Source organism: Oryx dammah, unplaced genomic scaffold, assembly GCF_014754425.2.
Source record: "Oryx dammah isolate SB20612 unplaced genomic scaffold, SCBI_Odam_1.1 HiC_scaffold_13, whole genome shotgun sequence".
Classification (NCBI taxonomy): domain Eukaryota; kingdom Metazoa; phylum Chordata; class Mammalia; order Artiodactyla; family Bovidae; genus Oryx; species Oryx dammah.
Window position 1 is genome coordinate 40514520 of NW_024070197.1, and position 17088 is coordinate 40531607.

General features: G+C 37.6%; 1 protein-coding gene across 1 annotated transcript; it reads right to left on the reverse strand.

Moving 5' to 3' along the window:
* Positions 1 to 203: 203 nt before the first annotated feature.
* NUDT21 (nudix hydrolase 21) lies at positions 204 to 17034 on the reverse strand. The gene is made up of 7 exons (XM_040254031.1): positions 16741 to 17034; positions 12654 to 12854; positions 11722 to 11785; positions 7455 to 7544; positions 5902 to 5977; positions 5117 to 5231; positions 204 to 3849 (listed from the first exon to the last, which is right to left on the reverse strand). Exons 1-7 carry the CDS (start codon positions 16854 to 16856, stop codon positions 3828 to 3830), a joined length of 684 nt encoding a protein of 227 aa, XP_040109965.1. The 5' UTR covers positions 16857 to 17034; the 3' UTR covers positions 204 to 3827.
* Positions 17035 to 17088: the final 54 nt, after the last annotated feature.

Sequence of the window (17088 nt, forward strand, 5' to 3'; positions counted from 1 at the left end):
GGAAACTGAATCTGCCTAAGACCACTGCCAACACACAAGGGAGGAATGTGAAAGGAGGGCAACATAGTCGTCCCAGGTCTTCAGGTCCTTGCTGTTACACTAGTTGTCTCTTACCTAATGTAATGGCCCCTGGCCAACGACACTGAAAAAGAATCACGCAGGATTTCTAATGGCACACTATGGCTAGTAGCCACACACAAAAGTCAGAGTCATTCTGTTTTGATTTTTTTATTGAAATGACAATAAAATAAAATAAAAAAAAGAACAGTGAACATTTTAATCAAACTTTAACTTTACAATTATAAAAATATAACCAAAACTTCAGTTTCTTTTATACATTTTCCTATAAACTTAACACCAGAGTAATTCTCAAAGCCAAACTATAAATGATTCTTGTACACTATGATGTGAACACAGCAACCAAAGTTTAAGTTTTTAAAGCACTGATCTTTCCCTTAACAGAACATAATACATTTTCCCAACTTAACTCTAGTCTCACAATACAATCCAACACTAAAATACAATTACATCTTAACTGGCTTAATCTAGACTTACTTAGGTTTTAGTTTTCTTTTTCCCCAAAACAAGTTAGATAAATATAATACAAGCTAATATTAAAGTGTGTTTTATGGCTCAAGTCAAATTATAGTATTATGCTTTGTATTATGTATTTAACAAAAGCAAAGAGCTTCAAATGAGTCCAGTTTAACCCAAATAATGAGTGATGTAAAACATGTGGAATAATTATGAGAAGCCAAACCTTACACTTATAAAAGCTGACTTGTATCTAAGTCAAAGCCCACTAAGCCTCTTCTGGAAAATGCAATGTGCACAATTTCACGCTCTCGGAAATGGTCTTAGTGAGGGGCATAAACTGTTCCAAACACTATGAAAGAGTAAAAACATCAAGTTTGAGGAACTCCAAGGAGGAAAAGGTACTCCAAGCATTTCGTCTCAAGTGACTGAGCAAGTACTTAAAAAACAGGCATTAAACAACTGAAAGCATAGTGAGTCACACTATTTAAGGGAATTTTAAGTGAATGGCTAGCTGGTTTGGTGAATCTGAGGAACTCCACCTCTCACTTCTGACTAAACATATAAGAAAACAGACTGGCCAGTTTGGTTATGTTTGATCCAAATAAAATACTAACTCAACAAAACTCTTAAACATAAAAAAGGAATTACTGCAACACACAATGCTGTAATAATTACAAGGGAAGACAACGATAAAAAGTAAAAAAATCTTTTAACTGTTGTCAAAAGATGGATTCAGACACAGAATTGTCATTACGCTATTTTAAGTATCATCCACTTATTAAAAAAAATCACAAGTCTTCATCACATAGAAACAAAAATTTCACTTTTCTTCAAAGGGATGTCAATCCTAAATATGATTTATAACATTTGAGTAAAACTTAATTTTTTTCCCCTCAATCTGTTGAATACTTTCCAATGCGATTTAGTAGTTTTATATAGAATATGCACTACTTACTCAGGGAAAAGAACATGGCATATATTGTAATTATACAATGCAAAAGAAGGCTTTCATTTACAAACAAGCCTGGAAAATAAGGCATGCAAACATATAAGTCATTTAAAACTAGTCAGTATTGATTATGTAAAGAATTGGAATGAACATTTTAAGACTGTTAGTTCTTGAAGAAATGATAAGAACTTACATATCAAAGTGTTAATTAAACAGTACCTTGTACCCTCTTTCTAATGGACTACATCAAATTTGAACTTCCCCAGTTCTATTTTCATTAGGAAACCTAACAAGAGCATTGGGATACAACTATAACAAGTTTTTTAGATGTGTTTGTATTATGAATTTTAACTCAAAATCAGATCTATTATATTCCAGGTTGGTAACTCCAGCTTACTATTTTTCTCATGTAAGCCCCAACGTATGGATGACTCAAACACTTACATTACTGGAAGTAATGATCAAGAAAGGATTTCTAGGTCAAAGCTTGAGTTACAAAAGAACACGAGTGGCCTCAAATCCAATGACATTTCAACTCTAGCACTCCTTATTGACACCACTTCAAATCACACCACGAAAAAGTCTGCCTCTCCTCACTTTCCCCAAAGGGCATGAGCTAACACACCTGCAAGTGGTCACTGTAGCTTTCCAACTGGAGGCTAGAAACAATCATGGAAGGTAGGCTGGAGACTGAGCCATGTCCATCTCTGCCTTCCCCAATCTTGTAGGATGCATCAGTGAGCTCAACAGTAAATCTAGTTAGCTAGAAACATGTGAATGTGAAGCAGAACGGCAGAACTGTTACACTTGAAGGAGGGGGACTATCCATAGGAACAGGGGCTCTTTCAAAGGCAATCCCTGGTCATTTCTGGTCCTGGAGACAGGTGCTCACCCATTAGTAGGCACAGTTATAGCCACTATTAGATTCACAACCGTGTGAAGGTTTCTTAGGACCTCACCTAAATAAAGCTAAATGTTTAAAGTTGCTCAGTTGCTTTGTCTCATTTTCTCAAGCCTAAATAGGAAGAATATATGATGTATCTTTCACGTCACCCAATATTTAGGAGAAGAGCTCTGTCATCAGTACCATAAAGATGCACAACTAACCAAAAGTTTGTTTCTATCTATGAAAAACGTAACTAGCAATCTATTTTAGTAGCTGCATCTTATAAGACTTCTTTTACATTAAATCTACAATCAACCGTTTGTAATAAGGCATACACAATGTACTATTAAGCAATAACAAGGCCAATTCTTTTGCCTTAAGAATTTTTTTTATTCCCTCAAATTTGATCATAATTTAACTGCGCTTTTAAAATTCTTAAATTTGGTATTTTTCTCTTAGGCTGACAAAATCTAATTCTGATTATTCCAAAATATTTTTAAAAAGGCTTTATGTCACTTTTTAAAACCAAACTTTCATCTCATTGGCTATAACTCCACATTAATTGAAATAACAAACTTTATAATCCAAGAGTTCAAAACCTACGAGACCCACTTTTAGAAACTTCCTTCACAGATAACCATTTCACCACAGCCATAAAAATAACTTAAGACACATAATTTCACAAGAGCACAGATAATGAATACTTCCATTATGGGGGGTGTGTGTGTTTAATTGAGCCCTGGACCTCTTTTTATACCAATTCCCATGATATTCCCCGACCGAGTCAATTTTAACAGTTTCCTGTATGGCTAATGTCTGTTGCATGTGAAATAAGGTCTAGCTATGCTGGTATAAAATGTACTCATCAGTAATACACTTGGAGTTCTGTTGTGATATAACTCATAGAGTGTAAAATTGGTATAGCAGTTGCACCTTGGATTCAATCAAGCAAATGTAGTTCCCCAAAGTAACAGACAATTCTCATCACAAAAATCTACAACATGGTCTTGGGAGTATACCCCCAAGAATGGTATCAGAGCGAAGGGTCCCACTTAAGCCTTCACTTACGGCTTGACTGACCTTAATCTACCATTATATCTTAACATTCACCTGTTTAGTTGGGGAAAAGGAATCCTTGCCTGTAAGAATTTTACAAGTGTAATGTGAAGTTAAAAAACAAAACAACAAAAAAACAAATAGAAAGAAGTCCACTTTCTTTAATGTTGTACAAAAAATATTTGTGTAGAACCAAAAGTAAACTAAACAATATCACATTTGTTTATAGCACAATCTAGCTTTTCATATTAACTTTACCATTCAGACAATAGAAAGTAGGTGGTAATTTCAGGACTGGGAAAGAGATAACACCAAAAAACCTTCAGGGACGTTAATTCTACACTGTGTATAGCTGTGCTCACAGAGACGGCTTCTTTTACTTCTCTGCTGTGTAGCAACTCAGTTGTATATAAAATTGAACCTGAATTTTAAAAAGAACAATATTTTTATTAAAAACAATATTATTTACATTTTTTCTACCTTAGATAAATTTATCTGGACATTAAAACTCTCCCTTGATATTTTGGGCATTTTCTACATAGACACCCTTTTCTTCCACTTGTCATATCTTACATTCAATACTGCTAAATACTTATAATGTAAAAAAAATTCTAATAGTGTAAGTTTGATTATCCACTTTCCTTGAGGGAAGTAAACATTTTTATACCTCACTGTATTCTGACCACCCAGCACAATTACTGTTACCTGACAGTAGATGGATCATTTTAAATAAATGAATAACATGACTCTTTTTTCATATCCCATACTTCAATGTGTAACCCATCAATAGACCAAAGCAGAGGAACAAAAGATGAAGTCTGACTTCAGTGCCAGAACAGAAAGACCAATTTCACACTAAACACGCTTTCAAAGAAGGCCAAGATCACAACCGAAGTTGTTTTTAAAGTAACATTTGTTAAGTATTTACCAGGTGTCTGGCATTATTCTAAGCACTTTTATTATTATGTTATTTCACCTAGTCCTTATAAATCTATGAAGCTGGGTCTACCATCCGCCTTTACAGGTGAAGAAATAGGTATAATAATTTGTTAGAGACCACACTGCCTGGAAGCAATGATGGTGGAATTCAAATCCACACACTGACTGTAGAATGCATGTTATTAACCACTATGTTATTCTATGAGTCCTATCTGTTACTGACAAGGACCTCAACCAGTGTAAGTCAATTTAAAAAACAAAACAACACACATTTCTCATCACTTCATCTGCCTTAAAAAAAAAAATTAAATTCCATGTAAAAATTCAGGACTTAATCCTACATGCCCCAACTTGGACCTAAATAGATTTCCCAATGAGTAATGAGAATACTCATTAAGACAAGAGATTCAATTCTCCACAGTTTTATATACATAACTTCCATCATATTTATTATACATTGTCGACTACGATTTTACCATCTCTTCTTTGAATGATGGTTTCAAACTTACCTGTAGAAAATACCAGATTTGGAGAAGGACAGATGCACAAATACCAGAATGTCAGGCTGCAACTTAAGGTCTGAGGACACAGTCATCTTTGGTTTAATTCACACAAGACCTAAGGATTCATCTACTGTCTTAGTTTCCTTGAAGACCAAAATTTATGAACTATCCCTCCACAAGTGGCTTGAATTATTTTAAATCCGGCAGTTTAGATGCAGCAAACACAAAAAGCCCAACTCTCCATACCTGCTCAAAAGCTGGGGGAGACTAGAAATGATGGGTCCATATCCAGGTGCATTGTCATACAGTTCAAACAGCGGTGCAGCCACCAGCTTGTAATTTTTAGGGACTGCAAACAAGGCTAAAACAAAAACAGTGTTTATTGGCTAAAATAAAAACAGTATTCATTTTCTATACTTCCTTATATAAACACTGCTTCTACTTCACTAGTAATCACCAATTTTACATTTGAGAAACTTCTGAGGAAAAAAATAATTCTCATTAACACATTTCAGTTGTGTCTTTTAAGCAAAGGTCAGTCACAGCTTTGAAATGGACTCTAAAGAAATTCATGCTGTTAACAACCAAGAGTACCTTATGAGTGCTGGCTCTGGGAGAAAGGGGAGGAGACCCTTGATCTTCTAATTTATTTTGAATTCCATTTTAAAAGTATCAAAAACCAGAGTAGTTGTTAATGTGCACAACAGAGCTAAAGACTCTGTTATTAAAAAAAAATCAATTAATCTTTCTCCTAAAATTTTATCACAATGTGAAATTAATACCAGCAGCTAAACAGTTATTGAAAATACTATAATCTGATATTTTTGGCTCCAGTCATTTACTCTTCCCCGGTAACATAACTGGCATATCCAAGAAAAACTAGCTAATTGTGGATAAAAATGGTATGTGTTTTTAGTTTTACAATAAATCCCCAAATTCAAGTAACTTGAGGAAAAACACAAATAGAAGTATCCTTGATATTACACTACAGAAGTTTTTAGATGGCTGCCTTCAAGAATAAAGTAACTTACCTTTCTCTTGAAGCTGAACCAGAAACAACTTCTTATGTTCCTTAGGTTTTGTAATATGTGCAGGAATATATGGATACTAAAATAACAAGAGAGTAATTTGTAGTTGCCAAGACATTCCTGACACCTCCCATGCCTCCACTGACCAACTTCTCCCATTTCAGACTTTAAGCTCAAGTATCAGGCCTGAAGACCAGCTTCTTTATAACCCCAACAGAATTTTAACATGTACACCATGGCTTCATCTATTTCTTAACATGTTTATCCCCTAATACAGTGTAAACTCCCTGAAGAAGAATCCTTTCTAGTTTTCCCTTTACCTAACAGATCTGGTACCTAACGGATGAATAAATACATGCTTTAATAAATATAAAATATCAAGCAGTAAATGATTGAGTCACAGAAACAATTATAGGTTGACAAGTTTAAACACAATGAAGTCTGACATAAATATTTATAATAGTTGTCTTTTAAAAACATATCATTACAAAGTTAAATTTGCTAGAATCCTGATGCAGACCATGTTTACTAAATAAAAAGTTTAAATACAAGGAGGTACTCGACAGGAAATTTCGCCCCACAATCACCACACACCCGACATGGAACAATGCTGCAGGAACACTGGATGAGCGGTCTGTCAGCTGAACAAAGTCAAACTGTTTGTGAAAATGGAGAAAATATTTTGAAGAATGCAAAGGAAGAAGAGAATTACAGAGGGAAGGTTGCTACCCGAGAAAGAAGAATTTTACACGAAGAATTCTAAAAGTCTAGGATAAAGATTTCTTCTTCTGTTGCTGTGCACACACAACGAAACCGCTCCTGCATCTCCCCATAATACATTCAGAGAAGCCTACTTTCCTTTTTGAAGTATTTGAGGGCAGGGGAATTTAAAAAGTGCTAAAAACAGGCATAATGGGAAAGGAGGATAAAAACAGAGGCTGCCAAAAGGAGGTATCAGCATCCCCATTTCTGTAAGAAACTTGTACAGAGACTAAGTATCCTTCCCAGAATGATACAGTTAAGTAATGATGCCAGGATTCAGCTGAGTCTATTTCAACTCTTACCTAACTGGAAAAGCCTATTCCCACTGTGCCATCCCAATGGGACCTAAACAGTCCTCTGACTACAGTAATTCCATACCAGAGCCATCCCCAGGGTATAATGAATCAAGACAGCTAGCGACCCCTCTGTACATGATCATGAAAACCATGCACACTGGCATCAGAGAGATCCAGTGAGGAGAGCGTGCTTCAAAACAACCAAAGTGTGGACAGCAGGGATGGAGCAGTCAAAAGGAACAGGACCGCTGAAGTGTGAACATGAGCTAACGGGTGGGGGTGAGTGACAGCTAAGGGGACTTGTTCACTTTTACTATGCTACTTTTGTACGTATTTGAAGTTTTCCTTTAAAAGAAAAAATGCTTGGCTTTTATTTTTTAATTTAAATTAACGAGAGAAAAAAGGAAATTTCAAGTCAAATTCAAACTTTTTAAACGGCTAGAATTAAATCAGTTTCCTACTTCCCCAAACTACCAGCAAATATAACTGAACACTGACCTGAGGAGGCTCAAAATTTGGTCTCCACCAGTTGCCAATGCAGTCATCGATGACCCAGTCTTGCAGGACTCCATCTTGACGACCCAGTATCTGTCAAAAAGAAATGATAAGCCGGTAAACTAAATATACATACCAATGAATATCCTTCCTCAGTGAAGAAGGTTTTTTTCACAACACGCCTAATAGAGATGCATAGCTAATATGCCTCCATATAAATTTCCTTTCTACAATGTATCTGTGTCATTCTGACCAAGACATAAACTATTAGTTCAAAACTGGCAAGCTAGCATCAACATGATGATGGAGGACCATCTCATCTATTCTGTGCCTTGGCACTGAAAATCAAAGACTAATTACCTATAGCAACCAACGGCATACAACAGTTTTCTAGAATCAGCTATAGCTTTTGTAAATCACCCACCTAACCAAGCTACAGAAATAAGTATGCAATATTCAGTTTTCATTTCCATAAATCTGTATATCACAAGATTAAATTTAACTTAATCAGAGTTATGCTCTACACATTTTAATTAGCCAAAAATGGTTTTATAAAGTTCATGACGAGAAAACGCAGTTAAAAAGCAGTTAACTGTCCCACTTTACCATTCCCACTGGCTATAACTTTCAACTCTTAGCTGTTTTCCCCCGATATTTGCCTCATTTTTAAAAGCGTTCTTCTTGTTTTTAAATAAACTGTTTATCTCAGTTTTAGGTTTACAGAAAAGCTGAAGCCTAGAACTAGGGAAGCCCTAGAACTCCAGCTATGAATCAGAGCTGAGAGCATCTACAGATTGAAGAGATGTCCCAAATATACCACAGCCAGTTTTCCCTACTATTAACATCTTACATTAAGATAGCGTATTTGTCACAACCAAGGAACCAACACTGATAACCTTATTATTAACTGAAGTCCATATTTTCATCAGATGACCTTCATTTTTACCTAATGTCTTTTTTTTCAGTTCCAGAATCCCACCCAGGATATTACATTCTATTTGTATTTCTCCTCAGGCTTCTCTAAGACTGACAGTTTCTCAGACTTTCCTTATTTTTGATAACCTTCACAGTTTCGAGGAGTAGGAGTCAGGCATTTTGTATTATAGAATGTCCCTCTATTAGACCGAGATTTCAGATTTCAGGGAATTGGGGAAGGAAAATCACAGAGGTAATGTTTCATTCTCATCACATCATTGGAAGGGGGTACATTCCATTAACATGATTTATCACTGATATTAACCTTGATCACCTGGCTGAGGTAATATTTGTCAAGCTCTCTACTATACTTTTTAATAGTTACATTTTTAATATTCTTTTATGACCATTTCTTGATTGCTTTTCATTTTTAAAAACCTTAAAAAAAAAAATTTAACACCCTCTACTGTGGAACAAGAATTTAGATCTTAAAACCATATTCCCCACTCATACTTTCTCTTCTACCATGCTCCCATTGTCAGTATTTAAGTCAACATTCAGTATTTAATATGACTTGGTGAATCAGCAGAACATTTATTAAACTATAATTACACACCCCTACTTGAACAACTCTCCTTTCCTTCAGAGACAATACTCATTTCATTCACTATCACTAATTCATTCCCCACATTCTCCACAAGAGCTTAAATTTCTTCTCAATTCAAATATTATTCTATCAAATATTATTCTAATTTCCTAAGAGACATTTTTCTATCATGCTGCTTCAATCTGTAGTTGCTCTCAGCCCTGATTCACAGCTGGAGTTCTAGGGCTTCTCTTGTTCTCTCTCCTGTGTTATTAGATCCTCTCTATATTTTTAACCCTGTCCCTTCTTTCTTTGTTCATTCTTTCATTTTAGTGGTGAATATTCTCCATCCACTAGCTTCCTAAAAAAAGGTACAAAAGACATCGCCTTTATAGAAACCCTGCCAGGCTGGAAATAACTTTATCTGCACACTTGACTTATAGTTTGATTAGATAGAAAAGTCTCAGATGGACACTACGTACTTTCAGATTTATGAAGGCATGCTCCATGATGACTTAGCTTCTGGTATTGTTTCTGGGAGGCTGATGCCATTTCTGACTTTCATGTTTTTGTATTTAACCCAGGTCTACCCATTCCTTCTCCCCAACTTTGGAAACTTTCAGGATTTCTCTCTTTACCCTTTTTCTAGAGAGAAGGACAGTATTTCTTTTCAATCTGAAAACTAATGATTAGGTTTGAGAAACTTTCTTGAATTATTGCTTTGCTAATTCCTTTTCTTCTGTTTTATTTATCCAGGTTAGATTTTATTTTTTAATTGAATTACAGTTGCTTAACAATGTTTCAGGTGTACAGCAACATGATTCAGTTATACATATACATATATATATATATATCCTTTTTCAGATTTTTTTTTCCATTTTATTACAAGATACTGAATATAGCTTTCTTTGCTATATAGTAGACCCTTGTTGTTTCTACAGTTTATACTGATCCTTTTCTTTTACCTATGTTCTTTTTGTTCTACTTTCTGGTAGATTTCAACTCCATTTTTTAACTCACTACTCAATTTTTAATTCTGCCTTTAAAAAAAATTACTCGAGTCCTTTTTTGTTGGCTATATAGTCTTTTCTAATGGCACACTGTTCTACAGATACAATGTCTCCTTTTATCACATCAATAATATTAATTATAATTCTGCTGATAACTAAATTTTCTGTTTCTGCTAAGTTCCCTTTGCTTCTTTTGCTCTTTCCTGTTTAGAAGTTTTCCCCAGAAGCCTGGTGATACTGGTTACCTGCTTGCAATTAAGGGTAAAATAACCTGCTTAACTGACAACTCTGTGTACATGAGTGACCAGGCTACCCTAGTTCTTTGGGTAGATTCCCAAATATTATCTATCATCAAAGTATTCTTTGGAACTCTCCATTTTCTCCAGGAAAAAAAATAAAATAAGCCTGGGGTATATAAAACTAGCTGTTAACACTATCAGCCTAGTAGAAGTCTCACTATCCAGGCTGTAACTTCACTTATTCTCCCCACCTCCTTAGCTTTTTCATTGCTTAGTGTTTTCCAATTTAATCTCTACTAAGAATTAACCAGCAGCCAGTCTCTGCCTAAATGTAAAGCAGGGAAGATGCTCTAGGTACATCAATAATCCTATGCAGACTGCCCGTCAATTCAGCTCTCAGTCCATGCACACCCCCTCTTTCACAAGTACCCCCAACTCCTAAGCTTTTCTGATGTTCTAGAGTGCTGGGTCCTTGACTGCCCTTCTGGGAGGCCGAGGTTTTGGCTAAGTCAATTATGATTCGCTCATCTGCCTTCTACCTTCAAACACTTTTTCCTTGTTACTGTCTCATTTTACATTCCATCAACTTACTGGACTTTTATCTTTCTAAAACCCCTTTAATGTTTTTTGGTGAAGTTATAAGAAAAAGCTGAGGTAAGGAGGTAGGTTCAATCTATCGTATATAAATGAAAGTTCAAACAGAGCACAATATTTAAGACTAACACTGCATTTTAGAAATACTAAAAAACAAGTCAAAGTGGAAGAAATACAGGTTTTAGTTTTGTCTCCTTTCTGTATTTGCCAAGGATTTTGCACAGAATATGTATGAGTTTTGTAACTAACGGGGGTTGCATGCTAAAAAGAAAACTATTTATTAATGAAACAGTATACAATCTCAAAAACCTCCAGCATCTATATGCACCCGGCCCCAAGTCTTTAGAGACAGACATTAGAAGAACTTCTAAGAAGTAGCACAACCTGGGCAAAGCCTAAAAGGTATGTGCAAAAATGAAAATAGGTATGTAACAGGAATCACTCTCCTGTCAAAATTCCAACACCTACTCTGGAATAAAATTACCTGCATTCAAATCTCCAGCTTCACCACACACTGACTGTAAAACATCAACGAAGCTACTTGCACTTTCTGTGCCCTAATTTATCAGCAAAACAGGATTAATAGCACCCACTTCCTAATGCTATTATGATGTTTAAACAAATTATTGCATGTAAAGCACTTAGAACATTGCTTGGCAGTCAATACTCAGTAAATGTTGTTTTATTAACCATTATTGCTACATCAACTATTTCAATGGAAAATAATGCTATGGCAAAGTATAAGTTCAATTTACAGAAAATAAACATTGTACTAACACTCTGAATTTATGTTTTATTTACAGAAAACTAAATATTTAAAATAAACTCATCCTTTTCAAGGCATAAAAAAATCTGACTATGCATTAAGTTGACGGTATTTAGATGAGCATTAATGAAATCATCAAAGTGGTTAAACAGAAAAATACCTCTGTCATTAAGCGTTTTAGTCCTTCAACTTCATCTTCTCCTGGATTAAGCTCACCACCAGGTCTGTATAAAGGTTAAAATTTCAGCTTTCAACTTGTATTAACAATTTTGGTTAACAGGAAAAACACAATAATTACTATTTCTATCAAGTAGCTTTGTAACACATTTCGGTGTCACATAAGGCAATTAAAGCAAACAAATGTCAAATGGAGGGGGAAGAATGTGCTAGAAAACGGAATTCATGTCCATTCATGAGATTCACAGTAGACAAACCCTAGTCTTAAAATATGTACCACAACATAAACATCACATAGTTGCTGGAAACCAGAACATCTCAATTTTTTCTCTCTGGAAGTTATCTAGTGATAATGGAGTCTAGAAATGCTGAGAAAGCAGTGGACCCACATTCTCTAGATCGGAAGAATGCGGCATTTTTTAAGAATTCCAAACTAAGTATTTGAGAACACTCTTTTTGGTACAATCTAGTCAAACAGTTGTGGACTAAACATACTGAGAGATTTATAAACTTAAATGAGAAAACTAAACAATCTATAAAAATGTAAAGCATTTTAAGAACAGGAAACACTATTGATCCTAAGCAAGAAATAATATCAATTGTTCTCAGTAATGCTACAAAGACATCTAGAAATTGAACTTGGACTCGTTTGTTTCATAGGGCTTCTCTCAAGCCCAGTCATTAGCATCAACAATACAGAGAAACAGGCAGACTTCTAGTTAGACCATTCTAGTTAGACCATAGCGTTCATAAATGAACACTGCAATGGAGGAAAAAAATGCTTTTGAGTTTCTCTTCCAAAAGACTCCAGTAACAGCCATGTTTGTTGAGACAAATGGCTAAAAGCTAAAGCTGTATTAAAGCTGCATAAAACAGCCATCTTATTAAAAGTTGTTCATTTCCAATGACACTTACAATTTGAAGAACGTTGTTCCCAGCTGTAGCAGTAACACATGGGGTAGCCGGTGCTCATGGACAATCAAAACACCTTCTACAGTCCTCCTCATGCCAATTTTATCAAATTCCTCCCTCATGCGCTGAAATCTGGCTGCAACAGAGCTGTCCTTCTCATAGAGGGGCTCTTTTGTACCAAAAGTGTAATTGGTAAGAGGGTACCTGTGATCCAAAGACAGACATCTGAGAACTGTAGACCATAAATTACTAGGACAGACACCAATCACATAAAAGAAACCTTGGTAAAAAGTGTATATATATTGCACTTAGAGACAAAGAATTTGAACAAAGTTAAACAACTAGTTAATAAGACAGCAGAAAAGGAAATGGCAACCCACTCCAGTGTTCTTGCCTGGAGAATCCCAGGGACGGGGGTGCCTGATGGGCTGCCATCTCTGGGGTTGCACAGATTCAGACACGCTGAAGTGACTTAGCAGCAGCAGTAGAGATTAGAATCTAGCTCTCTGGACTCTAAAACCAGAGCTTTCATTAGCTCAAGCTGTTACTTCCTACTTGAACTCTCAAGTATAGATGAAGTGAAGTGAAGGGAAGTGAAGTCGTGTTCGACTCTTTGCGACCCCATAAGCCTACCAGGATCCTCTGTCCATGGGATTTTCCAGGCAACAGTACTGGAGTGGACTGCCATTTCCTTCTCCAGGGGATCTTCCCAACCCAGGGCTGGAACCGGGTCTCCCGCATTGTAGACAGACGCTTTACCGTCTGAGCCACCAGTTCAGGTCAAGTATGGATGACAATATCCTTAAAGTTCTTATATGCACAGAGGAGTGGCTATCTGGGTAACTGGCAATCCTCTGGTTTAGATGCCAACACTGTCAACCTGGCTAACGTGCCCTTGGGCTCCTCTACCAATCTAATCACAGATTCTATTAATTATGGGTGCTAATGGCTGAGGTCTTTTTCTACAAACTGATCTCCCCAGTTAGTTTCTATTTGTCCCAGTCAACTATCAGAGTTTTCTGGTAACTGTCTTCTTCGGATGAACTTTTCTCTCCCTTCTAAGATGTTGAGCCTTCTGCATTTCTTCTCTTCAGTATCTTTATTCTTCCTTTCTCTTCATTTGAACCTTTTGCTGACTAGATGTAATATAAACATTCTCTACTTCTTTATCAAGAATTCAAAATATAACATGTTGAAAAGTTTTCTTCTTGCCTAGTAAATATTTTTTCCTTAAAAATAGTTTAAAAACTCATATTTCATCACAGGTATCACCTTGTAACCCTTTGATCATAAGACTTACAGAAAGCAGCCTTTGATTATAAATCTTTGGGTAAGAATGCTTTGGCCACACTTGCCTGTCCCCAACATATCTTGTCTACCAAAACACCTTGTGTTAGAAGTCAACAACTACATAACTAATGCACTAAGCTATTCTTAGAAGGGGAACAAATCAAGGTTGCCAAAATATAAAAAAAAAAAAATTTACTTTAATTCCAGAAGCCAAATTCCAGGCATAAGTGAAGCAGCACTAAAGTAACTAAAATAAACTATTTCCAAGGTGCTCTAAAGATTTTAGGACCTTCCCCAGTAGACTCAATGCTAAATCTAACACCTTCATCATGAGTAGCAGCAACTTCACATAGCACTGTTCCCTGCAATTAAAAAAAAAAGGGCTTTATATACATTAACATTCAGTTCTCACCACCTGAATTAGAATTAAAGACAGCTCTAATACATCTCTATTGCAAACCCAGCTCTCACATCAAGAGATGCCATTAAGATGAAATATAAGGCTGTTCAGCTGTGAAGTTGGTGCCAGCCCAGATACATCTGTAGTACTCCCATCCTACTGTGAGCTTTGTAAAGCAGGGACTACACCTGACTTCCTCACCACTGTCTACCCAGCATAATCCTAGTGCCTGCTACAAACTAAGCATTCATGCAATATTTCCTCATAAAATATACTGGAGGAGAGAGAACTTATTTTCAACTTAGGCCATTACTCAACCAGGGCAACAATTCACAACACAATTCTTTCTGAATACTGTGATTATACAGGAGAGGGAAAGTACTGCAAAGCCATTAACTCATAACTTTAATGGAGCAAAAACTGAAACATTTCCACCAAGTTAGTTTGACATAATGGCTTGATGAAAAACAATCGAATAATCAAGGTAAAGCAAGGTAAAACTGTGAGCACTAACAATAATAACCAATGAAAGTAATACAGAAGCTGTGCTTTCACATTTTTAAAAAAAACATTTAGCTTTTCTATTTCATGGGAATACTATGAGGATTTTTCTAAAGATGTGATATGAAATTAAAATGCTATTATGTTAGTGTAATAGCTAGAGATATTAACTTGTATGTGTATGCTCAGTCGCTCAGTCATATCCAACTCTTTGCCACCCCATGGACCACAGCCCAACAGGCTCCTCTGTCCATGAGATTTTCAAGGCAAGAATATTGGAGGGGTTGCCATTTCCTCCTCCAGGCGATCTTCCTGACCCAGGGATCAAAACGGTGTCTCCTGTTCTGCACTGGCTGATGGATTCTCTACCGCTAGTGCCACCTGGGAAGTCCATTAACATATACAGTATCTACTACTTGTATGAAATGAAGTGAAGTCGTTTTGTCGTGTCCGACTCTTTGCGACCCCATGGGCTGTAGCGGGCCAAGCTCCTCTGTCCATGGGATTCTCCAGGCAAGAATAACGGAGCAGTTTGCCGTATCCTTCTCCAGGGGATCTTCCCAACCCAAGGATCGAAACTAGTTCTCCTGCACTGCCGGCAGACTTTTACCATCTGAGCCACTAGGGAATTCCTATTACTTGTATACTATCTACTAGTTCCAGATTTCATAAACCCACCGTTTTTATTACCTAAATTTCCATCACCTGTTCTGTCAAATAAAACAAACCCATCTTTTCAATTCAAATTCCTTTTGAGCAAATTTCATTTATTTGAAGATAAAGAAGAGAAACACCTAATGTTCCCTACCAAAACACCGGTATCAGTAAATCTTTGCATCCTTTAAATACTGACCAACATAAAGTGCTTATTTTGCTCCATTAGCTCGGCACCATGGTGCCTCTCAAACTCCCAGAAATGATTTTTTTTTTTTTAAGAAAAAGCATACTGATAATTTCCTGAGCAAGACGTAGCCCAAATTTCAATTCCCTGCCACAGTTTACTTTTGAGAGTGGCTTCGAAATGCCATGGCTTGAAGCCCTTAAACAGTAAGACGTTAAAAGTAAAATGCAGCCCACAATGGGTTCTCTGGAGTTACATTTTGGAGAACTGAAAGGGCTTTCCAGGTGGCGCAGTGGTAAAGAATCCGCCTGCCAGGCAAGAGACGCGGGTTCGATCCCGGGGTCGGAAAGATCCTCTGGAGAAGCGAATGGCAATCCACTCTAGTATTCTGGCGTGGAAAATCCCATGGACAAAGGAGCCTGGACGTCTGCAGTCCCTGGGACGCCGAAGAGTCACACACGGCTTAGACCTCCAAGGTCTGAAAGCCCATCTACAATGAAAGCCCCAGCCCCCTCCCAAGGTGGGGCCTCCTGGCTGCTCGTATGCTGTCGCTGCGGCGGCGAAGACATGTAACGGAACATGGGGGAAGTCAGACAGCCCTAAGCAGATGAGTAAAATGTATTCAGGAGCCGACACTCAATAAAGCAACAGAGGAAAAGACTAAGCCTGCGCGCTATAGCTAGATCTCGAAAGCTTACTATTAAAGCAAAGCCTGAACGGCAAAACGATACTACGTTACACCACTCACACCAAATAAAAACACACAAAATGTCATATACGCGCCGTTAAAGGATAAACACCATGGTTTGCGGCTGGTTATTCCACAGACGTGAGGAAAGAATGACTTCAAAGCGTTTTCTACAATGAATGCAGGGGCATGGAAACAAGCCATCTTTCCAGGAAAGGGAAAACCCTCTCAAGTAGGGCTCTAGCCTGTGGCGCTGGAGGGGGAGGAAGGGGAGGCCGCCGAGGGCGCGCCAGAAGACTGGAGTCTTTAGGGGCGCTTACGACCAAGGGGATGCAGATAGAACCGCGCGCGAGGGCCAGGCCGCACTTACAGGTTGATGGTGCGCTCCAGGGTGAGGGGCTTGGTCTGCTGAATGTACTTGTTGCCGAACTGGGTGACTCCCCGGGGCCAGCCGGTCTGCGAGCGATTGGGCGGCACCACAGACATGCTGGCGAGCTCGGGCACTAGCAGCGAGCGGAAAACGGGAGGCAGGGAGACGTTCCCTGTGTGAGCAGCGGTTGTCTGCGTCCCACTCAGCAGACCCCGGCGGCCATTAACAAGAGAAAGCCGAAGGAGGCGTACGCACGCCGGAAGTGCACCCGGAGCCTCTGGCGGCAGGAAGTAGAAAGGCGGTTTCCTATCCCCAACGATCCAATCACTGCTGGGATAGCTGCAGTAT